The sequence below is a fragment of the Vulpes lagopus genome, chromosome 3 (genome assembly GCF_018345385.1).
Source record: "Vulpes lagopus strain Blue_001 chromosome 3, ASM1834538v1, whole genome shotgun sequence".
Classification (NCBI taxonomy): Eukaryota; Metazoa; Chordata; class Mammalia; order Carnivora; family Canidae; genus Vulpes; species Vulpes lagopus.
In genome coordinates this window covers 105,877,100-105,902,894 of record NC_054826.1, presented here as the reverse complement: position 1 = coordinate 105,902,894, position 25,795 = coordinate 105,877,100, and the positions used below count along the sequence as shown (strand labels likewise).

Here is a 25,795-nt window from a genome sequence, read left to right as displayed (position 1 = left end):
ATGAGTTTAGTGTCATCATATCTATTCAGTCCTTGTTTTTGTGGATTGTTCCACTGAACTTCTTCTTAAAGGGGAATTTTAAGAGTCCCCCTTAAAATTTCTTGCAGAGCTGGTTTGGAGGTCACATATTCTTTCAGTTCCTTCCTGTCTTGGAAGCTCTTTATCTCTCCTTCCATTTTGAATGAGAGTGTTGCTGGATAAAGTATTCTTGGTTGCATGTTCTTCTGATTTGGGACCCTGAATATATCCTCCTTCTTTTTTATGGCCAAACAATATTCCATTTTATTATATACCACATTTTCTTTATCTGTTCATATATTGATGGACACTTACATTATTCCCATATCTTGGTATTGTTTTTTAAATTTTTTTAAAAAAGATTTTATTTATTTATTCATGAGAGACAGAGAGAGAGAGAGGCAGAGACACAGGCACAGGGAGAAGCAGGCTCTATGCAGGGAGCCTGATGTGGGACTCCATCCCAGGTCTCCAGGATCACACCCTGGGCTGAAGGTGGCACTAAACCTCTGAGCCACCCAGCCTGCCCAGTTTTTAAAATTTTTTAAAAAAGAATTTATTTTGAAAGAGAGAGAGAGAGATTGAGTGAATGTGAGCTAAGGGAGGGGCAGAGGCCGAGGGAGAGAGAGAATCTCAAGCAGATTCCATGCTTAGCGTGGAGCCAGACTTGAGGCTCAATCCCACGACCTCAAGACCATGACCTGAGCTAAAATCAAGAGTTGGATGCTTAACTGACTGAGCCACCCAGGTACCCCAACATCTTGGCTATTATAAATAAGGCTTCATGAACTTGGTGGTGCAGATATCTTTTGAGTTAGTGTTTTCATTTCCTTTATATAAATACCTAGAAGTAGGATTTTTGGATCAATAGTAATTCTGTTTTTAAATTTTTTGAGGAACCTCCATTCTGTTTTCCATAGTGGCTATGTCAGTTTACATTCTCACCAACAGTGCACAAGTGTTCCTTTTTCTCCACATTCCCGCCAACACTTGCTATCTCTTTTTAAAAGGCTTTTATTTAGATTCCACTTAGTTAACATAGTGTAATATTAGTTTCAGTATTAGACTTTGTTGTATGTAAGTGATGAATCACTTACATACAACACACAGTGCTCATCACAACAAGTGCCCTCTTTAATACCCATCACTCATTTAACCCCTCCTCTGCCCACCTCCCATCCAGCAACCTTCAGTTAAGAGTCTGTTTTATGGTTTGTCTCTTTGTTTCACATATCTGTTTTGTTTCTTTATTATTTCAACTTTTTAAAAAAAGATTTTATTTATTTATTCATGAGAGACACAGAGAGAGAGAGAGGCAGAGACACAGGCAGAGGGAGAAGCAGGCTCCATGCAGGGAGCCCAATGTGGGACTTGATCCCAGGACTCCAGGATCACACCCTGGGCCGAAGGCAGGCTCCAAACCGCTGAGCCACCTGGGAATCCCCTTATTTCATCTTTTTGCTTAAATTCTAGTTAGTTAACATATATGATAACATATTGGTTTCAGGTATAGAATTTAGTGATTCATCACTTACATATAATACCCAGTGGTCATCACAAGTGCCCTCCTTAATACTCATCATCTATTTAGCCCATTCCCTGCCCACCTCCCTTCATCAACCCTCAGATTGTTCTCTATAGTTAAGACTCTCTTATGGTTTGCTTCCCTCTCTGTTTTTTTCCCCCTTCTTCTATGTTCATCTGTTTTGTTTCTTAAATTCCACATATGAGTGAAATCATATGGTATTTGTCTTTCTCTGACTGACTTATTTTGCTCAATATAATATACTCTAGCTCCATCCATGTTGCAAATGGCAAGATCTCATTATTTTTGATGGCTGGCTAAGATTCGATTATCTATCTATCTATCTATCTATCTATCTATCATCTATCTATCTCACCTTCTTTATCCATTCATAGTTCATTATTTCCATAATTTGATTATTGTAGATAATGCTGCTATAAGCATTGAAGTGCACACGCTCCTTTGACTGCACTGTGTTTGTATCCTTTGGGTAAAGGCCTAGTAGTGCAATCGATGTGTTGTAGGGTAGTTTTTTTTTTTTTTAATTTTTGAGGAATTTCCATACTGTTTTCCAAAGTGGCTGCACCAGTTCACATTCCCACCTACAGTGTAAGAGGGTTCTTCTTTCTCTGCATCCTTGCCAACATGTGTTGTTTCCCATCTAATACTTGTTATTTCTTGTCTTTTTGATGAAAACCATTATAACAGGTGTGAGGTGACATCTCATCACGATTTTGATTTGCATTTCTCTGATGACTAGGGATGCTGAGCACTGTTTTATGTATCTCTTGGCCATCTGCATGTCTTTTTTGGGAAAATGTCTATTTAGATCTTCTGCTCACTTTTTAAAAAAAGATTTTATTTATTTATTCATGAGAGAGAGAGAGAGAGAGAGAGAGAGAGAGACACTCAGAGACACAGGCAGAGGGAGAAGCAGGCTCCATGCAGGGAACCCGACACGGGACTCGATTCCGAGTCTCCAGGACCACACTCCGGGCTGAAGGCGACACTAAACCACTGAGCCACCTGGGCTGCCCTTCTGCCCATTTTTATTTTATTTTATTTTATTTTATTTTTTACAATCCCGAGGTCTTTTATTTTCTTTACATTTATCATGCCATGAATTCATAGGGAATGGGTTCCAGCAGTTCAGGCTCCTTTCCATTGGTTCTCACAAAGTGTGCTTCTCTGGGTGGGGCAAGCTGGCACTTCAGTTGGACCCAAGTACCTTTCTCTTTGGCTTCCTTCTTTTTCTGATCATTTTCTTCACATGCTTTAGGAAGCTATCTCGGCTCTTTGAGTGTTTAATATGCTCAATGTGGACATTAATTCTCTTGGCAAGAATCTTGTCCTTAACTTGTTTGTTTACAAAAATGCCAACAGCATGCTGAGTAACATTGTAGACTCCTCCAGTTTTGCCATGGTAACATTTGTAGGGCATTCCTTTTTGAACAGTGCCTTCCCTTGATGTCTACAATATCACCTTTCTTATAGATTAGCATGTATGTGGCCAAAGGAACACCTCCATGTTTTCTAAAAGGCCTAGAGAACATATAGCGGGTACCCCTCCTCTTTCCCTTTGCGTTGGTCATTTTGGTGAATTACTGAAAGATGGTGGTTCTGGCCAAAAGAAAGGACTTCTGCCCATTTTAAAATCAGATTTCTTTTGTCATTGAGTTGTAGGAGTAAGGATTCCTATATATTGGCATTTATACAGATATATTTGTATATATTTTGTATATTAACCCCTTATCAGATAAATGATTTACCAATTTTTTCTCCCCTTCTGTAGGTTGCCTTTTCATTTTGTTGATGGTTTCTTTGCTGTGTAGAAGCCTTTTAGTTTGATGTAGTCCTACTTGTTTTATTTATTTATTTATTTTAAAAGATTTTATTTATTTATTCATAGAGACAGAGAGAGAGAGAGAGAGAGAGAGGCAGAGAAACAGGCAGAGGGAGAAGCAGGCTCCATGCAGAGAGCCTGATGTGGGACTCGACCCAGGATCTCCAGGATCACACCCTGGGCTGCAGGCGGCGCTAAGCCGCTGCACCACCAGGGCTGCCCGGTCCTACTTGTTTATTTTTGCTTTTGTTACCTTTGCTTTTGGTGTCAAATTTGAAAAATCATTGCTAGGATCATGTCAAATTCTTATCATCTATGTTTTATTCTTGGAGTTTTATGGTTTCTAGTCTTATATTCAAGTGTTGTATCCATTTTTGTGAGCGATGTGAGACAGTGGATCAGTTTCATTCTTTTGCCTGTGGCTTTCCAGTTTTCCCAATCCTATTTATTGAGATACTGCCTTTCCTCATTCTATATTTTTGACTCCTTTGTTGTAAATTAATTGATTATGTAAGTATGGGTTTATTTCTGGGCTCTCTATATATCCTACTGTATTGATTTGTGTGTCTGCTTTTATGTCAATACCATACTGTTTTGATTACTGTAGTTTGGCAATCTAGTTTGAAATCAGGAAGCATGATGCCTCTAGCTTTGTTCTTCTTTCTCGAAATTGCTTTGGCTATTTGGGATCTTTTTTGGTTCCATATACATTTTAGGATTGTTTGTTCTATTTCTGTGAAAAATGCTATTGGATTTTTGATAAGGATTGTACTGAAGCTGCAGGTTGCTCAATCTTGTTCTACTCTGTTTCCCAGAATGGTCTCTTGCTAGGTGCTGTGGGGAGCTTTGACTGGGCTGGAGGAGCCTTTCTTCATGCATCAAAGGATAAATTCACCTTCATCAACATAACCAGGGTAGATTCAGACATGAATGATGCTTACTTGGGTGAGTAGAAAGGGCAGAGTAACTCTAAGAAGGGGTCAGGGTATGGCATAACTCAACTAGCATAGATTTCATTGGATATTTTCTGGGCCCTTGGAATAACTTTAAAGACAGAAATTTCAAAATTTCTATTTAATTATGTCAACAAGGGGAAATACAGTGCAGGATCCAGATATCCCAACCTACTAATCATGGGGCTACTGCATTGCCCCTACTCAAGGGATAGGTCTGTCAGAGGGGGCAGATTCTGTGAAGGAAAACACTTACCTTCTCAGATCACCATCTTCAGGTTATGCTGCTGAAGTCATCCTGAGGAGCAGGGTACAAAATCTGGTTCTTGGGGCACCTCGATATCAGCACACTGGCATGGTGGCGATGTTCAAAGAGAATTCTGGTACCTGGGAGACCAACGCTATTATCAAGGGCAACCAGGTAAGTGCAGAGCATGTGGAGCATAAATGCACAAACAGAGATATTCTGGGGGCTGAGATTCCTGGATGGGCATCACCAAGTGCCATGTGAGTCAGAGTTTTGTAAAAGGAGGTTTCAGAGGGCTTTGAGCTGGGAAATCACAGAATAAGCTTTGTATTTGTGTCCTCCCTTTTCTTTTTTTGGAGAGAGAGAGAGTGTGTAAGAGGGTTGTGGGGGCAGGGGCAGAGGGAGAAAGAGAGAGAGAGAGAGAGAGAGAGAGAGAGAGAGAGAATCTTAATCAGGCTCCATGCTCAGCATGGAGCCCAATACAGGGCTTGATCTCATGACCCTGATATCTTGATCTGAGCTGATATCAGAGTTGGATGCTTATCCAGGTGCCCCCTCACTTTTCTAACAACAATAAATAACGATACTTGACTTGTACAGAACTCTCTATGAATCTCCCTTTACACAGAGCTGGTATTTAACCAGTATAACCATATTAATTATTAAAATATTGAAATAATTCCATATCTGCCTGTCAATAGCAGCTTACCCTCTTCCCTCAGCCCCACATTCTGGCCCCTTCCCCACTACTCTTTGAACTTCCCCATGATCCAGCAACTATGAGGTCAGACAGGGCACCTGAGGGGAGCTTTCAGACCTACTCCAGCTAAGCCCTTGGTCAGTGCCCGAGCAGTCCCAGTAGTTCAAGTTTTTGAATATCACCCCTGAAAAAGAGGTGTGGTTTCATCTTATGTGGAGCATTTTATGTGTTATGAGAGGCAAAAATTTCTAGTTCAAATTATTCTTGCAAATTCCTGAAATAGTACTGCACCCATGATGTTGTACCTGTAGTTCTGTGTGTATTCCTTTAATTTCCATCACTGGTTCACTTTGACCAGCAATTAATGCATCATCTGTGGCTGAAAACAGTTAATTCTTTTTTTTAAATGAATTTATTTTTTATTGGTGTTCAATTTACCAACATACAGAATAACACCCAGTGCTCATCCCGTCAAGTGCCCCCCTCAGTGCCCGTCACCCAGTCACCCCCACCCCCCGCCCTCCTCCCCTTTCCACCACCCCTAGTTCGTTTCCCAGAGTTAGGAGTCTTTATGTTCTGTCTCCCTTTCTGATATTTCCCACACATTTCTTCTCCCTTCCCTTATATTCCCTTTCACTATTTTTTATATTCCCCAAATGAATGAGACCATATAATGTTTGTCCTTCTCCGATTGACTTATTTCACTCAGCATAATACCCTCCAGTTCCATCCATGTTGAAGCAAATGGTGGGTATTTGTCATTTCTAATGGCTGAGTAATATTCCATTGTATACATAAACCACATCCCTTTATCCATTCATCTTTCGATGGACACCGAGGCTCCTTCCACAGTTTGGCTATTTTGGACATTGCTGCTAGAAACATCGGGGTGCAGGTGTCCCAGTGTTTCATTGCATCTGAATCTTTGGGGTAAATCCCCAACAGTGCAATTGCTGGGTCGTAGGGCACCAAAGAAACAAACAATCCAATCATGAAATGGGCAAAAAACATGAAGAGAAATCTCACAGAGGAAGACATAGACATAGCCGACATGCACATGAGAAAATGTTCTGCATCACTTGCCATCAGGGAAATACAAATCAAAACCACAATGAGATACCACCTCACACCAGGGAGAATGGGGAAAATTAACAAGGCAGGAAACCACAAATGTTGGAGAGGATGCGGAGAAAAGGGAACCCTCTTACACTGTTGGTGGGAATGTGAACTGGTGCAGCCACTCTGGAAAACTGTGTGGAGGTTCCTCAAAGAGTTGAAAACAGTTAATTCTGATACTTGAACAGCTTATCATAATTGTTTGCCATTACTTAAATTCTTCAAACAGACTTTTCATAAATTTTATCAACACATATTGACTGTTGATGGCATCAGTGACTGATACATACCAGGTGTGAGGTGGGGAGAATGTGTAGGGGAATTCCAGGAAGTCAAGCGTGGACATGATGCTACTTCTCTTTTTTGTGTGTGTGGTCCAGGATCACATGGAGAAAGTTAGCTGGTGAACTCCTTTCTCACACACAGGTATTATACATACAAATCATAATCAAGAATGAAAAATACTTAAACTGGGACAGTCTGGGTGTTATGAAAGCAAATGGGAAGGGCACCCACACAAGGGCATTAGGGAAGGTTTCCTGGAGAAAGTAACAGTTAAGGTGGAAGAACTAGAGAAGTGAAGAATGGGGAAATAAAGGGCCAAACAAGGGAGAGAGCATGAGGCAGAGTTCAGAGCGTGTGTATCGGGATGGGGGGAGTGTGGGTGAGTACACTGGGGAGAAGAGTAGGAAACAGTTTCATCTCAAATCTATCCACTCCCTCCATTTCTACTGAAATCAGCCTGGTCCAGGCCATCACCATCTTTCTCGTAGCCCTCACTGTAGTCTTGCTGGTCTCCCATACTCTCATTTTGCCTCCATCTAATCCATAGAGGGAGGGTGAACTTTCTAAATGAGAAACTGTTTATATAAATCTTCAGTTTAAAATCCTTTGTTGACTACAAACCAATTTTTAATGAAAATTTAAATGTATAAAAAGGATATTATGTATGACCAAGTATTGTTTATCCCAGGAATGCAAGTCTTGTTCAATAGTGTTGAGAAATGGATAAGCTGATTCTAAAGTTCACATGGAAATGCATGGGACAAAGAATAGCCAAAATAATCTTGAAAAAGAGGAATTTCCAATTTCAAAGTTTACTACCAATCTACAGTAATTAAGACAGTGTGGTACCAACATAAGGATAGGCCTACAGGTAAATGGAACAGAACTGAGAGTCCAGAAATAAATCTATACATCTGTAATCAATTGATTTTTGACAAGGTACCAAGTTCATTCAATGGGGAAAAATAATCTTTCAACAAATGGTGCTGGGACAACTGGATATACCCTAGCTCACAATATACAAAAATTAACTCAAAATAGATAAAAAATCCAAATGTGAGAAATAAAGCTATAAACCTCTTAGAAGGACATAGGTGAATTTTTGTAACCTTAGATTTGGCAGTGATTTTTTTTTTTAACTTTTCTGGATTAAAAAAAAAATTAAAGCCAATGAAAAATTGAAAAATTATTCAGCCATCAAAAAGAATGAAATCTTGCCATTTGTAATGACATGGGTAGAACTAGAGGGTTTTATATTAAGTGAAATAAGTCAGTTAGAGAAAGTCAAATACCATGTGATTTCACTCATATGTGGAATTTAAGAAACGAAACAGATGAACATAGGCAAATGGAAGGAAGAATAAAATATGATAAAAACAGAGAGGGAGGCAAACCATTAGAGACTCTTAACTATAAGGAACAAACTGAGGGTTGCTGGAGGCAAGGTGGTCAGGATGATGGGGGAATTGGGTGATAGGTGTTAAGGAGGTCACTTGATGTAATGAGCCCTGGGTGTCATATGCAATTGGTGAATCACTAAATTCTATCTCTGAAAGTAATAATATACTACATGTTAACTAAATTTAATTTAAATAAAAATTTAAAAAGGAAGAAAGGAGAAAAAAAAGAGAAAAAAGTACCCTTTACAGTAGCACCAAAGATGATAAAATACTTAGATATAAATTTAAAAAATGTGTATGATTTCTGTATGCTAAAGGCTATGAAACATCAATGAAAGAAATCAAAGCCCTAAACAAATTGAGAGGTATAGTGTGTTCATAGACTGGAAGACTATTGTTAAGATATCAATTCTCCCCAGCTGATCTATATATTCAACACAATCCCAGTCAAAATCCCAGACATTTATTTTGTAGAATTGAAGCTGATGCTTAGATTTATATGGAAAATCAAAGAAAGTAGCATATGCAAAACAGATTTAGAAAGAAGTTCAATAAATACTGTTAAGTATTTAGTGGAGAATTCATACACTGCCTGATTTTAAGACTTACTGGAAAGTTACAATAATCAGGACAGTGTGACATTGGCAGAAGGATAGACATGAAGATCAGTGGAACAGAGTAGGTCTGGAACAGACACACACATAGTCAATTGATTTTAAATAAAGGCACAAAGACATTTTGATAGAGACTTCAATGGAACAATCAGACATCCACAGTAAAAAACAAAACAAAACAAAACCTCTACCAATATCTTATACCATATCAAGATTAACTCAAAGTAGATCATGGAGCTAAACGTAAAATCTAAAATATAATACTTGTGGAAGAAAACATAGGAGAAAATCTCTGTGACCTTGTATTAGGCAAAGAGTTCTTAGCTGTAACATTAAAAGCAGGTCCATAAAGGAAAAACTGATAAATAGGACTTCATCAAAATTAAAAGTTTCTGCTTTATGAAAGACATATTAAGAGAATGAACAGACAAGCTGCAGATTGGAAAAAATATTCGCAAATTTTCCTTCTTTTTTAAATTATGTGGATGACAAAGGACTTACATCCAAAATATATAAAGGATTCTCAAAAACTCAACAATAAGAAATCAAACAGTTCAATGAAGAAGTAAGCTAAATATTTTAACAGACACTTCACTTAAGAAGATACATGGATAGCAAATAAGTACATGAAAACATCCTCTATGCCATTAATCATTAAGGAAAGGCAAATTAAAACCACTATGAGATACTGCTACACAGATACTAGAATGATTAACAAGGAAATAAACTGGCAATATCAAGTACTGACAAGGATGAGCAACAACTAAAACTCTCATACCCTGCTGTCTGAGTGAAAAATGGCATGCCTACTTTGGAAACAGTTTGTCAATATGTTATACAGTTCAATATATAGTCAGCATACCAGCAATCTCGCTTCTAGGTATTTACTTCGGAGAAGTAAAAACAGATGTTCGTATGAAAACCTGTGTGTGAAAGTTTCTAGTATCTCTATTCACAATTGCCAAAAACTAAAAACAATCCAAGGATCCCTCAACTGGGGAATGAATAGACAATCTATGGTATATCCATACAATGGAATGTCAGAAATACTGGAAATAAAAAGGAATGGACTACTTATATACACAACAACCTAACCTAATCTTAAATGTATTATTCTAGGTGAAAGGAGCCAGACATGAAAGGCTACATACTATATAATTCCATTTATATGACGTTCTAGAAAAGGCAAAACTGTAGAGATATAAAACAGATCAGAAGTTGCCAGGGGTCATATGAAGAGATCGATTACAGCCAGGGCATGAGGGAATATTTTGGGAGTGATGAAATTTTTATATCTTGATCATTGGTGGTGGTTACATGACTTAATGTGGTTGTTAAAACTTAAAAAACTGTACTAAAAAAGCTGAGTTTTATTGTATGTAAATTATACCCTGATCAACTTGACGTAAAGACAAAAAATCCTACTGACTTTAGGTTAAAGCTTAAATGCTTTTATTGGGCAACGAGTGAGGCCTCCTTCAATGGCGTGTGGGGGCAGAAGTCATATTGCAGTGAGTCATGTTTTGACATCTCCTGCACTTTTCCTTCCTAGATCTTGCCCCAGTTTGAAACTGCTAAATACATCTCCCTGTTTGTTACTATTTCCCTCTGCTCCACCTTGCTCCATGGAGAGTGCTGGAAGGCCCTGTGTTTCCACTACCCAGCCTTATGCTCAGCAAATAGCAAACTCTTGTTGGCTGAATGAATGAATGAATGAATGACTAAACGGATGAGTCCTGTGGATGAATTCTACATGTGGACATTGAACATATTTTCGTTTTTTGGGAACATACTTTAAAAATTATTTTAAGAGGTAGACAGTACCTCTCAATAGATGCAAAAAAAATTTCTGTAGCAACAGTTATTTTTAATATAAGCCAGTCAATTCCTTGTTGGCCAGACTGCCAACTTTGAATTTTTTACCTCCCTAAAGACTTACAATATATTGCAAACTTATTCTGTATGCTCTTCCAGGCTTTTCTGTGTAGTTATCAAATTTAACTTTTTCTTTGCTATATTAAGCATCTCCCTGGAACACGAATGTGGGTAGATCCTCAGCCACTGCCCATCAACTCCATAATATTTTCCTCCAGCTGGCAGTACATTCAAATGAGAATTTGAAGCATGCAGGAGATCACATCTGCTCCCAAGTGCTTTCCCCAGCCGGTATAATCTTTCCTCACAGGAAGAAAACATTTACACTTTGCTTTTGGTGGCAAGAGATGTGATCCCAGACTCATCTCTTTCAGATTGGCTCCTACTTTGGGGCCTCCCTCTGCTCAGTAGACATGGATAGAGATGGCACCTCTGACTTGGTCCTCATTGGGGCCCCCCATTACTACGAGCAGACAAGGGGAGGCCGAGTGTCTGTGTGTCCTTTGCCTCGGGGGGTGAGTGACTATTGGAGCCTGGGCTGAGTGGGGCCTGGGTATGGGGTGGGGGAGTTGGTTGGGTTGGGACCTGACACTGGTTTTGTCCTGCAGAGGGCTAAGTGGCAGTGTGAGGTCATCCTCCGTGGGGAGCAGGGCCACCCCTGGGGCCGTTTTGGGGCAGCCCTGACACTGCTGGGCGATGTGAATGGGGACAAGCTGACAGACGTGGCCATCGGAGCGCCAGGAGAGCAGGAGAACCGAGGTGCTGTCTACCTATTTCATGGAATCTCAGGACCGGGCATCAGCCCCTCCCACAGCCAGGTGAGGTTGGGTAACTGTCCCCGTCATGACAGTAGCCTTTTTGTGGTTGTCCCTTTCTAATTCAACATCCCCACAGCTGCCAGATCAGTTCTCCCAATACTACTTTTCAGAACCTTCAAAGGAAATAACACACTTAGTAGAAATTCTTGCCACAACTATAGGAGATGCATAGAGCATCATAACCCCTACTTTAAAGATAAAAAGTTTAAAAAAAAATAAAGATGAAAAGTTTAAGGCTCAGAGGTGGTAAATGGCCAGCTGGAAGTGTCAGGAGGTAGGCATTTCTTTCTTCTGAATCTCAGTTAGTCAGGACACCTGTGTGGCTCAGCAGTTAAGCATCTGCCTTCAGCTCAGGGCCTGATCCTGGAGACCCAAGATTGAGTCCCACATAGGGTTCCTGCATGGAGACTGCTTCTCCCTCTGCCTGTGTCTCTGCCCCTCTCTCTGTGTCTCTCATGAATAGATAAATAAAACCTTTTTTAAAAAATGAATCTCAGTCAGTCTTGGTAGAGTGACCGATAGTCCTGATTTGCTCAGATCTGTCCTGGTTTTAGTGCTGAAAGTAGGACTTGCACTTGGTTTAATGCCCTGCTCTTGCTCCTTGAAATTCATAATTTTTCAACAAGTGTTCTGCATTTTTGGGGGTCTGGATCATGCAAATTATGTAGTCCATTGTGTTGGTCACTTGAAATCTTGGTCACCACAGATGGTCTCCTTTCTGAAATGCCTCCCTTTTACCTGCTAGATGGAGTCCACTGTTCAGAGGGACTCCCACAGTCAGGTTCTCTCCTACCACTGCTAGCTGAAGCCATCTGGTCTTTCCCCCTTGGGGCTCTAGCTTTTTTCCAGCCTCCCATCTTTCTTATGTCTTTTTTTTTTTCAGTTTTATACCTTTATTTGACAATCAGCGATTAGTTCTCATCCACCTTAACAGTCTGTTGATTTTTGAAAGTGGTGACAGGTATGTAGGTAACCAGCGTGTAGAGCTTGTTTGGTGAATCTTCATCCTTGTTACGTTTTCTGGACAACCTCACATGGACACGATATGGAACATTCCTTATTCCTTTGGCCCAGACAGCTTTGTTGAACCTGGTGTCAATGTGCACATCTGGAGTTCCCAACTCTTTGAGGGCAAATTTCTGGATCTCTTTGAGTGCCCAAGGGGCACACTTCTTGAAACCCACCCCATGGATACATTTGTGAATGTTGATGGTGTATTCTCTGGCAGAAAGGCCCTTCTCCTTTTGCCACCCTTCTTTGCAGGAGCCATTCTGTCAGGCCCAAGTTGGAAAGGCCCATTTTTCTTATGTCTTTTTTCTCTCTGCCCCCACATTGTTCCTGACAAGTGCCTCATACCAGAGGCTCAATCCTACCAACACAATGAAATCACTTGAAGGTTTTAAAAAACAAAGATGCTTAGGCTGCTAGTAAGGGTTCCAATTTAATTGGTCTGGGGTTGGTGCCCCAGCTATCAGTAGAGTTTCCAGCATTTTATTTAGAAAAATTTCAAATTTACAGTAAAGTTGAAGAAATTGTACAATGAACACTCATATACTTACAATTTAGAATCTACAATGAACATTTGACTAGATTTGTTATCACAGATCCATCCTTTTGTTCGTCCTATTTTTACCCATCCATCATGGGTAGAAATTTTTTATTTTTTAATGCATCCCAAAGTCAGTTATTATGCCCCAACTACTTCAGTGTGTATATCACTAATTGGAATTCAATATTTGCTTACCATTGTATTTAAGATAACATTTATAGACAGGAAATGCACATATCCTTTGCCATTCAATGATTTTGACAAATGCATACACCTGTGTAACCCACACTCCTATCAAACTATAGAACATAATTACCACTCCAGAAAGTTTCCTCCTGCCCCTATCCAGTCAATTTCTGACCTCACTCTGGTCCAGAGGAAATCCTTGTTCTGATTATTTTCCGCCATAGATTAGTTTTGCCTATTCTAGAACTTCATATAAATAGTATACCATGTAGGCTCCAGTGTTTTATTGATTTATTAGACTTATTAATTTATTAAAATTTTATATCTTTATTAGTTTTTCTTAAAAAATTTTAATTTATTTTATTTTTTGGTATTTTTTTATTGGAGTTCGATTTGCCAACATACAGTATAACACTCAGTGCTCATCCCATCAAGTGCCCCCCTCAGTGCCCCTCACCCAGTCCTTTTATTTAAATTCTATTGAGTTAGCATATAATGCAATATTGGTTTCAGGAGTAGAACTCAGTGATTCATCACTTACATACAACACCCACTCTGGTATTTTAAAGACACTTGTTAGTTGCTGCCAGGGCTAAGAGCCACTGTCTTATTTCTCTCTGCATCATGGAGCTTCTTTCCACTATTGTGTGAATATTATAATTAGGCCTCTTTCAGGGATCCCTGAGTGGCTCAGCGGTTTGGCGCCTGCCTTTGGCCCAGGGCGCGATCCTGGAGTCCTGGGATCGAGTCCTGCGTAGGTCTCCCGGCATGGAGCCTGCTTCTCACTCCTCCTGTGTCTCTGCCTCTCTCTCTATGTCTATCATAAATAAATAAATAAATCTTAAAAAAATAATTAGGCCTCTTTCACTGAAACCTGTTGCTTCTCTGTAAATGGAATGTGAAAGCTCTGGTTTTACTTTATTTTATTACAAAAGCTTGACATGCTATATGAATTTATCAATCTAAAGTACGCAGCAAAAGCCCTAGTTTTCTGCTCTTATTTGCATCATAACTCATCCTGCAAAGGAAAACAGGGAAATGGGAGTATGCTTTTTATGTATACACACACACACACAGGCCCACACACACATACACTCTAGACCCAAAACTTAAAATAATGCAAAAAGGACATACTGTCCTTTTCTACTGTTCTACTATCCTATCCTGTTCTACTGTTTGTATTTTTTACTTGCTTTTTCTCTATGATCAGGGATGAGAGTGGTCAGTGTTTGAACAGGTAAGCATGCTGTGGATCTCCCAACTACTTAATTTTATATTATATCTAATTACAAAACAAAACTTCCTCCCAACAGAGTACCATAAATTTTTCTCAAAAATTTTGAAGTATAATGTACATTTGGTGAATACACAAATCTTAAGTGATGAATTTTCACATACCTGTGGAGCCAAGTAAGCACCATCTAGATTAAGGTATAGCACATTCCCAGCAGCTCATGTTTTCTCATCCTTCCTTTTAATTGACAAAGCCATTTTTTCAAAAATATTTTATTTATTCTTGAGAGACACACAGAGAGAGGCAGAGACATAGGCAGAGGGAGAAGCAGGCTCCCTGCAGGGAATCTGATATAGGACTTGATTCCAGGACTCTGGGATCATGACCTGAGCCAAAGGCAGACGCTTAACCACTGAGCCACCCAGGCGCCCCAACAAAGTGATTTTTAAGAAAAATTGTGATAAAATATGCACGACATAAAACTCATTATCTTAACCACTTTTAGGTATACAATTCAGTGGCATTAAGTACATAACAAAATCACTTTTAAAATTTCTTTTTAATTTATTTGTTTTTTGTCCTTACAGTGTTATATTTGCACACATATTAAAGAGTCAAAATTATTCTTAAAGTATCATTATGAAATATAACAATCACCACACTTACACTGTGACTTCTTCTTCATTATATCTTCTCTCGAGGGAACATTCTTGCAACTTTTTCAATAATTCTCCATACTTGATTGTGTGAAAATAATTCTCCATACTCCAATGACATGATTATTTTGCTGCTTCTTGATTATTGCTTTACCATGGACTTCCCATTATGGGAGGTGAGGACTGAGCTCTCTTTCAGAGAGCTTGCCCCCTCGGACCTTTCACCCTCTTGCCCCACTCCTTATATTTATATGAGAATTTTGGTAAGATCAATATTTAGTGTTTGTATTATCTTGACCATGTAAATGATATTCACCTAGTCAAATAGCATGCTATGTCACTTCTTTCCTGTAGAACTGTTTTTTTTTTTCTGAAAACTTAGGTAATTGATGGAAACTTTGGGTGTCATCTCAAGGCTATGGTCTAAAGCTGAATAGTTGCCCTAATTCCTTGAGAAGTTGTAGGAGAGGAGACTTGAGTGGAGCCCAGACAATCTGTCCTTGCATCATTCTGGGCAACTGAGTTACACACTTCCTATTCTTCCCCACTCCCTTTCTCTCTTCTTTTTTACCCTCAGCGAATTGAAGCCTCCCAGATCTCCCCCAAGCTCCAGTATTTTGGTCAGTCACTGAGTGGGGGCCAGGACCTCACAATGGATGGACTAGTGGACCTGGCAATAGGGGCTCAAGGCCATGTGCTGCTGGTCAGGTGAGAACTTCTTTTAGAGCACACCAAATATATTCCCTTTAAGGAATAAGGGAATATTTAAACTCCCTTTAAGGAGTGGCTTTGTTGTCTGAAGTCCCCTGATGGCCCTCTGGTGTCTCTACAGATCTCAGCCTGTGTTGAGACTTGAGGTGACCATGGAGTTCATACCCAAGGAAGTGGCAAGGAAGGTGTTTGTGTGTCAGGAAAAGGTGGAGAGAGGCCAGACTGCTGGAGAGGTCAGAGTTTGCCTCCGTGTCCGCAAGAACACACGGGACCGACTAAGAGAAGGTGAGTCTGGGTAGGTAAGTCTGAAGGGGTTAAATGACTAGAGACATTGATGAGTGGCCCAGCCTAGTCTTCCCAGCCTTCTGGCAGTTCAGAGCAAACTTCCATACAGGCTCTGACAGCCTTTTCCAAGCTTGACTGGAGTGAGTAGGCACTTCTTTGGCTGGATGGAGAGGCCCAATAAACCCCACTGAAAAGTGAGCATGTGGCATTCAGTTCTCCAGAGAAGCAATGGCCCCACACCTGTAAACTAAATAGGATTTTTTTAGAACTCAAGAGATAACTCATTTAAAGGGGAGGTTGAGTTGACGAAGCTAAACACAAATTCCCAAAACATTCAGACATGCATTTTATTACAACTAACTTGACTTCTTCCTTATCTCTTTTTTGGAAGAATAGCATTGTTTTTGGTGTGGAGGAATAGTAATGATAATACTAGAGAGAAATGAGGAGGGAATAAAATTAGGTTAATAGCAGTAACCTTACTGGGCTGAGGAGACAGGAGTCAGTTTGGAGTAGCCAGCATGGCTAGACACTGAGAGCAAAGTGTTAGAAATAGAGAATTGCATAGAAGGTGCCCCAAAACCTACATACGCATTCCTCTCAAGTTGTTGCCTGACTTCCTAAGCCATGTATGTCTAGGTCAATACTCTAAGAAATTCATTAGATGATAGAAACTAAAGAGTTGAGCAGAAATTCAGCTCTCCAGTGCTGGGAAAACAGAAATTTGACAGGAACATCGGTAAGCAACTTGGTCTTTCTATTGGAATAATGTCTATTCAGACCAGCAACCAACAGAAACAATATAAATAGACTCATAGGTGATTTAGAAATTAGAGTTATTAGGAATTTATTTATTAAAAATTTTTTTAAAAAATTTATTTATGATAGTCACACACACACACACACACACACGCACAGAGGCAGAGACACAGGCAGAGGGAGAAGCAGGCTCCGTGCACCGGGAGCCCAACGTGGGATTCAATCCCGGGTCTCCAGGATCACGCCCTGGGCCAAAGGCAGGCGCCAAACCACTGCACCACCCAGGGATCCCCATTATTAGGAATTTAAAAAAAAACTTCAGTTAATATCTTCAAGAAAAAAGAGGAAGTGACGGAGAACTTCAGAAAAGAACTGGAATTCACAAAAAGGGTGAAATGGAAATGTAGTACTGAAAAATACACTGAAATTAAGAGTTCAATAAATACACTTAATAGTAGGTTAGAAGCAGATAGAGAATTAGTGAACTGGGACATAAATAAATTGAAAATATTTAGATTAACACACAGAAAGGAAAAAGGATGAAAAATACAGAGAAAAATCATGAGACATATGGAAAATGGTGAAAAATTTAATAAACATGTAATTGGAATTCCAAAATGAAGAAAGAAGCAACCAAATAGTGGTACACAGTTTCTAAAACTGATGAAAGACATCAAGATTCTCTGCCAAATCAAAGCAGGATAAATATAAAGGAAACCAGACCACAGTATATTCTACCAATGTATAAAACATACATTGTACCATAGCAAAGCACAAACTACTGAAGATCAAAGATGAAGAGAAAAAAATAAGAGCATCTAGGAAAATATACTGAATTTTCTAGTATGTAACAGAATAGCTACCATTTATTGAGCACTTACTATGTGGCAGGCACTATATTAAGTGCTTTATGGACACTATTTCATTTAATTTTCACTGTATGAAGGAATAGTTATTATTCTCAATTTAAAAATAAGAAATGGAGACTCAAAAAGATCAGTCAGATAAGATGCCCAAAGTCATATGGCTGGAAAACAGTAGAGCTGGGCCTCAAACTCATAGCTTGTCTGACTCCAAAGCTGGGCTCCTCATCACTATGCGGCCCTGCCCCTTCAGGAGAGATTCAGAGTGTTGTCACATATGACCTGACTCTGGAACCAAGTCTCTCACATCCTCGAATTGTCTTTGATGAGACAAAGAACAGCACACGCAGACAGACAAGGATCATGAAGCTGAATCAGGAATGTGAAGCCCTAAAGCTGCTGTTAGTGGTGAGCAAGGGTTGGCCACACTCCTGGGTCCTCCAGGCATGGGTTGGGCTTGGGAAGCTGAGGAGGGCAGACCCTCAAACCCCTACTGTCTCTCAGTATTGTGTAGAGGATTCAGTGACCCCCATCATCCTGCACTTCAACTACTCTCTGGTGGGGACATCCTTGCCCTCATTCAAGAACCTCCAGCCAGTGCTGGCTGTGGATGCTCAGAGACTCTTCACAGCTTTGGTGAGTCCTCAAGCTGGGATCCTGCAGGGGCATGGAAAGGCCCAGAGATCAAATCATTGAAGCACATTTTATTTCATTTCACATAATTTTATTTCAATATTTTATTTTATTGTTTCATTTCACATCATTTCATTCTTTCCTTTCCTTTCATCATATTCTATTTTTTTCTGTAGTTTCCCTTTGAGCAGAATTGTGGCAATGACAGCATCTGCCATGATGACCTCAGCATCACCTTCAGTTTTATGGGGTGAGTTTCTTTTCCTCACTGCTACCTGAAAATCTGCACCACAACCTGGTACTCTGTTCTTCTCCTGACCCCTGAGGGAGCTAGGCACAGAGCAGCTCCTTCAGAGGTGTTTGTGTGGCTGCCCCATTCATTGTCTTCTCTCTCCAAGGGTGGCTCCTTCCTACCAGGACAGACTTGCCACATAGAGGCCCTCAGCATCTCATGGCCTGGCTTGTTCTTTCCACAGCCTAGACGCCCTGGTGGTGGGCAGTTCTCAAGACTTCAATGTGACACTGACTGTGAGAAACGAGGGTGAGGACTCCTACAGGACTCAGGTTACCTTCTTGTACCCACCTGGCTTGTCCTATCGGAGGCTGTCAGTGGTCCAGGTAGCCAAATCCTTCTCAGACTTTGACTTTGCTTTCCATGTCCCCACAGGAGGTGGTTGACATCACTACCTCTGTTCCCCTTGTCTTCCAGAAGCAGCTCTCATGGCGACGTTGGCGCCTGACTTGTGAGTCTGACGATTCCACCAATGGGCCTGAGGGCTGGAAGTACAGCAGCTGCAGCATAAACCATCCCATCTTCCCAAATTCCTCAGAGGTTGGGCTGTCTCTCTGTTTCTCTTTTGTTTTCTTCTGAATTCTTTTTTTTTTTTTTTTTTAAATAGGTGCTCCTTCTGGGAAACAAACTAGGGGTGGTGGAAGGGGAGGAGGGCGGGGGGTGGGGGTGACTGGGTGGTGGGCACTGAGGTGGGCACTGACAGGATGAGCACTGGGTATTATTCTATATGTTGGCAAATTGAACACCAATAAAAAATAAATTTATTATTACAAAAAAATAAAATAGAAGCTCATTTTAAAAAAAATTTTTTATTGAGATATAATTCATATACCATGTAATTCACCCATTTCAGATACACAATTCAATGGCTTTTGGTATGTTCACAGTTTTCCATTCATCACCGTGATTGATTTTATTTATTAATTTTTTTACTTTGTTCTCTCTTTATTTTTCATTTATTTTCTTCAATTCTTTTTATTAAGTGCTTACTTTTAATTGTTATGTACATTCTTATATATTTCTTAATTTTCATTACTTTCAATGTACTTTAATTTTCTTTCTTATTTTGGGTCCAGATTCTTCTTATAAGTATTATTTTTTTTATAAATTTATTTTTATTGGTGTTCAATAAACCCACCACCACCTCCCCTTCCACTACCCATAGTTCGTTTCCCAGAGTTAGGAGTCTTTCATGTTCTCTCTCCCTTTCTGATATTTCCCACTCATTTTTTCTCCTTTCCCCTTTATTCCCTTTCACTATTATTTATATTCCCCAAATGAATGAGACCATACACTGTTTGTCCTTCTCCGATTGACTTACTTCACCCAGCATAATACCCTCCAGTTCCATCCACGTTGAAGCAAATGGTGGGTATTTGTCGTTTCTTTCTTTTTTTTTTTTTTTAATTTTTATTTATTTATGATAGTCACAGAGAGAGAGAGAGAGAGAGGCAGAGACACAGGCAGAGGGAGAAGCAGGCTCCATGCACCGGGAGCCTGACGTGGGATTCGATCCCGGGTCTCCAGGATCGCGCCCTGGGCCAAAGGCAAGCGCCAAACCACTGCGCCACCCAGGGATCCCGTATTTGTCGTTTCTAATGGCTGAGTAATATTCCATTGTATACATAAACCACATCTTCTTTATCCATTCATCTTTCGATGGACACCGAGGCTCCTTCCACAGTTTGGCTATTGTGGACATTGCTGCTAGAAACATCGGGGTGCAGGTGTCCCGGCGTTTCATTGCATCTGTACATGATTGATTTTAGAATATTTTATTACCTCAAGAAAAAAACCTTGCTCTCTTTAGCCTTTAGCTCCAGTTCTTTCATTTCTACAAGCCCTAAGCAACCACTAATCTATTTTTTGTATCTAGATTCATCTATTCTTGACGTTTCATATAAATGGGATTATATAGTATGTGATCATGTTTTTAAGGATCATCCATATTTACAGCATGTGTCAATATTTAATTTCTCTTTGCTGTTGAATTTTATTTATTTATTATTATTTTTTATTTAAATTCAATTTGCCAATACTATATGTTGGCATATAGTATGACACCCAGTGCTCATCTCATCACATGCCCTCCTTAATGCCCATCACCCAGTTACCTTATCTCCCCCCACCTATCTCCCCTTCTGCAACCCTTTGTTTCTCAGAGTTAGGAGTCTCTAATGGTTTGCCTTCCTCTCTAATTTTTCCCCTGCTCACTCCCCCCCCCTTCCCTTATATTGCCTTTCACCTTTTCTTATATTCCATAAATGAGTGAAACCATATGATAATTATCTTTCTCCGATTGACTTATTTCACTCTTACTGCTGAGGTTTATCCATTCTTTAGTTGATAGATATTGGGTTGTTTCTTCTTCTTTTTTTTTTTTTTAAGAATTTATTTATTTATTTGAGAGAATGGGAGAGAGAGTGACCATGAGCAGGAGGGAAGCGCAGAGGGAGAAGCAGACTCCCCATTGAGCAGGGAACCCAGTGCTGAACTCAGTCCCAAGACCCTGGGATCATGCCCTGAGCTGAAGGCAGATGCTTAAATATTGAGCCACTCAGGTGCCCTATTTCTTCTATTCTTTTCACTCTCTTTTTTCTCTAACTCCAGGTCACTTTTAATATCACATTTGGTGTGGAATCCGGTGCTTCCTTTGGAAACAAACTACTCCTCAAGGCCAATGTGACCAGGTATGCTGTGTCCAGCTTCCCCACTTTGAGGGCCCAACCCCCTGCCCAATGTGGACCACTGCCCTATAACCATGGTTCTCCTTTCAGCTTATTCATTCATTCATTCATTCATTCATTCATAAATACCAACTGAGCACCTACCATATGCCAGGCATTGTGCCCAGTGCTGCTGGTGGGACAGAGATGGACAGGACAGCTATTGTTCCTGCCCTTTAAGAGATTATAATTTAGTGGAAAAGATATACAGAAAAGCTCTCTGTTTCCCTTTAGTGATAACAACACGACTAGAACCAACAAAACTGAATTCCAACTGGAGCTGCCTGTGAAATACACTGTCTTCATGGTAGTCACCAGGTACTGGCTTCTAGGGCTTTAGCTCTGCCTTTACCACTGGGCTGGACATGGCTCATTGTGTATTTGTGTGTGTGTGTCTAGAACATGTGTGCAAGGGTGTGTATTTGTGGGTGTTTGTATGTGTGCACATGATTGTAACATATGTGCGCAACCCAAGCTAGCATATCCTGTGTGTCTGACACACATGGCCTCTTGCACTCCATCCCGCTGGCACCCTCTCAGGTTGGCATTACCCATGTGCCTGTTTACTCCCTAACATACTTAGCCTAAGACCCCTTCCCAGGACACCTCTGATGTCCTGACACCTCTTGTACTTTCTTCTTTCTTCCATCAGCCATGAGGGCTCCACCAAATATCTCAACTTCACAGCTGCGGAGAAGACTAGCCACATTATAGAGCATTATTATGAGGTAGGTAGCTGAGAAGGAAGCCAGGGAGGGAAATCAATATGATGGGAATACAATAATGGGAAATAATAATGGGAGACATGCATCAGATGCCTACTATGTACTGGGCTCTGTTTCAAGCTCACTCTCACCCTATACACACACAAGCATGCACACACACACACACACACACACACACACGTAATTTTTATTTTTTATTTTTTATTGGTGTTAAATTTGCCAACATATGGAATAACACCCAGTGCTCATCCCATCAAGTGCCTGCCTCAGTGCCTGTCACCTAGTCACCCCCACCCCCCGCCCACCTCCCTTTCTACCACCCCTTGTTATTTTTCCAGAGTTAGGAGTCTCTCAACACACATACATAATTAACTCATTTTATCATTACAATGACTCTTTGAAGGAGGAACTATCATTATCTCTAGTTCACAGATGGAGCAACTGAAGCTCAGAGAGGTTAACAGAACATGGTCATGGGCTCACCACTAGTAGTGGAAGAGCCACTCCTAGTACCAGCCTGTCTGGTACTAGGATGTGTGTTTAACCCCTACACTCTTCTGCTTCCCAGAAAGCATTAAGAGGCAGGCTACTTTGTCTGTGAGGGCTTATTTAGGTGTACTGGGCTGTCAGGAGTGGGGAGGCTGTTCTAGTTGGTGGGAACAGAAAGGCCAGAGCTCTGATATCCACCACTCTTCTCCCACTGTGCAGATTAACAACCTGGGGCAGAGGAGCCTCCCCATAAGTGTGGTCTTCTGGATCCCTATCAAACTGAACCAGGTGACTGTGTGGGACAATCCCCAGGTCACCTTTTCCCAGGTAAGTCTAGTTGGGTTTGGGAGTGACCCAATTCCTACCACCATAGTCCTGGTCTTTCCTAAAATCTCTGTTTCCTCTATTGGGTTTTGGAGCCATTTTGGAGCCTCTGGACCTAGGCCATTTCAGTTTCCATGAGGGTGGACCCACAAGCCCTCAGTTCCCTCTCTTCTCACGTGTCTCTCTTTCCTTAGAACCTCTCCATAACATGCCACACCGAGGAAAGGCCCCCCCTTCTCTCTGACTTCCTGATGGAGCTTAAGAAGACTCCAGTTGTGGTGAGAATAAACTTAGGACCATGTGCAGACCCAGCACTGTTCCCTTGGTGCTCAGTACTATCTGTCAACTGAGTGGGCTGGGTGCATGGGCATTTTCTGCATCCAGCTTAGTCATTCTCCCTTCCCCAGAATTGCTCTATTGCTGTCTGCCAGAGAATCCAGTGTGACATCCTGTCCTTTGGCACCCAGGAAAAAGTCAATATCACCCTCCAAGGCAAACTCTCATTTGACTGGTATATCAAGGTATGTGAGAGCCAAGGCTCAGTTGGGCATAGACACGATACTTCAGGGGGCCCATGGGTCTAGCTCTCATCCTTTCTCGCTCATAGACTTCGGCAAAATACCTTGACGTTGTGAGCACCGCAGAGGTCTTGTTTGATAATTCGAAGTTTGCCCCGCTTCCAGGACAGGAGGCATTTCTGAGGGCCCAGGTATCTCTCTTTGACCCAGAGGGACTCTTGGAGGGAGGAGGGGAGGCTGAGCTTGTGGAGATCTCTGGGTAAAGAGATAGAGAGAGATAGAGAAGGGAGAGGAGAGAATGAGGGCATAGAGAGGGGTTAGTCATTGGGTTCAGTGAGTGCAAGGGGTATACAAGGTCTGACTGGGGAACCTCCAGAAATCTGGAGTTTGTCATCTTCCCTGATGTACCCTTCTTCCCTCTGCCACAGACAGAAACCAAAGTGGAGCCAAATGAAGTGTACAATCCTATTCCGCTTATAGTGGGTAGCACGGTGGGGGGCCTGCTGCTCCTGGCCCTCATCACTGCTGGACTGTACAAGGTATCCCCTTTTCCTCTCTGCTTCCCTCTCCCTTGCTGCTTCTTACGCAGCAGCTCATTATTGAGTCTGTTTCTTCAGCTATAAAAGGAGAATATCAATACCATTTTTGTGAAGGTAACTGAGTATTAACCCAATAAGGCAGTGCACTTAGAATGGCCCCTGATACAGAATGACACTACAAAGGGATTAATTTTTCTTTTCCTTCTGTGTTTTCTTTCTTTTCTTTCTTTCTTTCTTTCTTTCTTTCTTTCTTTCTTTCTTTCTTTCTTTCTTTCTTTCTTTCTTTCTTTCTTTCTTTCTTTCTTTCTTTCTTTCTTTCTTTCTTTTCTTTCTTTTCTTTCTTTTCCTTTCTTTCTTTCCTGGCTCTAACATCAATGCCATCTCTTTCCCTGCCCTGTTTTCCCCAGGGCTCTTTATGCTCTGCCACATTGTCCTCTGTGCTTCCTGGTCCCTCTGGCTCCCCTCCCGGTTGGCATGGCCTTCACCACTTCCCTGGCTTCAGTGGCTCTTACTCTTCTGTCTTTGCCTCCACAGCTCGGCTTCTTCAAGCGGCAGTACAAGGACATGATGAGTGAAGCTGGTCCCAGTGCTGCCCAGCCCCAATAACAGCTCCTTCCCCATTGAATGGCCTCTCCTGCAGCAAGTAGGACTTTGGTTAGACCAAAACACAGGTCCCCAGGCTGTTGGACAGACTCATCTATTAAGAGAGTGAGGTGGTAGTGTCTCATTCAGGAAAGAACAACTTGGACTTCCATTCATGTGTGTGTATGTTTATGCAAGTGTGTGCATAAGCATGTGCATGAGTTTTGTGCTGGCTCAGATATCTCTTGCATGGGGATGAGTGCTTTCAGTACAACCTTCAGGAAGAAGGGAATTGCTCGGGCCTCCTTGTCTGTGGGTGAAGGTGCCATTGGGCCTACCTCCTGACAGATGATGGCAGCTTTTGTGAGTGAACATAAAGGAAAATGCTCTTGCTGAAGGAAGAGAGACCTCCTTTCATGAGTGAGGACACAGACCTACAGGATCCTGTGCAGCTGGATGGAGACCATATGGAGGAACTATGGTAGAGCCAGGATCTGGTCAGTTACCAGGAGCCTGTCCACCCATTCCATACTAGAGGTCCAATGGGCAATGTTGTACCTCGCTTTATCTATGCATTTACTTATTATTTTAATATTACTTTTACTTTTTGGAGAGATAAACCTGTCCATAGTACAAAAATCAAAAGATGTGCAAGCATGTGTGGTGAAGTTTCCCTTCCATTCTGGTTCCCAGCCATTCAAATCCCTCCTAAGAGGCTGTCAAGGTTATGTTTTGGGGTCTCTGCCACAAAGATTCTAGGCATATGCAAACACATACACACAAACTTTTTTTGCACAAATGGAACAGGTATTATTTATGCTGTTCTGGATCTTGCTTTATTCATTAATATAGCTCAGATATTTTATATCAAGACATAAAGTATTTTTTCATTCTGTTATTTAGAGCTGCATAATATCTCATTGTGTGGGTGGATATAAGGTATTTACCCGGTTTCCTTTGATATATTATTTCCAACCTCTAGCAATAACAAACAATGGTGAATTAATAAATTGAATATATGTCAATTTTGTGTATGTGTAAAAATAATTTATAGGATATATTCTCAGAAGTTTGAGTTCTCCCAGAAGCAAACCCAAGATACAAATTTGAATGAAAGAATTCTTGTTTATTTAAGAATGACCTCAATAAATAGGGAAGAGATGTGAGCTGGGAAGGAAAGTCATCCAATAAGGAGTATATTTTCAAGAGACACCACTGTGAGCCCCTGAAGCCTAAACCCATTGGGAGTTCTGGGAGATAGAATGCAAACCTCAACATCGTCCCTCTTGAAGACAAAAGGAATTGGAGTATGTATACAGTTGACCCTTGA

At 40.8% G+C, this 25,795-nt stretch overlaps 1 protein-coding gene across 1 annotated transcript in view; it reads left to right on the top strand.

Moving 5' to 3' along the window:
* Positions 1-25,490, top strand: part of ITGAM (integrin subunit alpha M) — a 59,548-nt gene extending 34,058 nt beyond the window's left edge. The window contains exons 11-30 of the mRNA XM_041750862.1: positions 4,202-4,331; positions 4,618-4,760; positions 10,951-11,091; positions 11,185-11,394; positions 15,597-15,727; positions 15,852-16,015; positions 17,891-18,045; positions 18,142-18,273; positions 18,447-18,520; positions 18,747-18,888; positions 18,980-19,102; positions 21,173-21,252; positions 21,523-21,606; positions 21,941-22,016; positions 22,722-22,829; positions 23,021-23,104; positions 23,234-23,347; positions 23,434-23,535; positions 23,773-23,883; positions 24,418-25,490. Of these exons, the coding sequence (XP_041606796.1) occupies positions 4,202-4,331; positions 4,618-4,760; positions 10,951-11,091; positions 11,185-11,394; positions 15,597-15,727; positions 15,852-16,015; positions 17,891-18,045; positions 18,142-18,273; positions 18,447-18,520; positions 18,747-18,888; positions 18,980-19,102; positions 21,173-21,252; positions 21,523-21,606; positions 21,941-22,016; positions 22,722-22,829; positions 23,021-23,104; positions 23,234-23,347; positions 23,434-23,535; positions 23,773-23,883; positions 24,418-24,489 (2,376 nt within the window). The 3' untranslated portion in view covers positions 24,490-25,490. The remainder of the gene's footprint in view (positions 1-4,201; positions 4,332-4,617; positions 4,761-10,950; positions 11,092-11,184; positions 11,395-15,596; positions 15,728-15,851; positions 16,016-17,890; positions 18,046-18,141; positions 18,274-18,446; positions 18,521-18,746; positions 18,889-18,979; positions 19,103-21,172; positions 21,253-21,522; positions 21,607-21,940; positions 22,017-22,721; positions 22,830-23,020; positions 23,105-23,233; positions 23,348-23,433; positions 23,536-23,772; positions 23,884-24,417) is intronic.
* Positions 25,491-25,795: the final 305 nt, after the last annotated feature.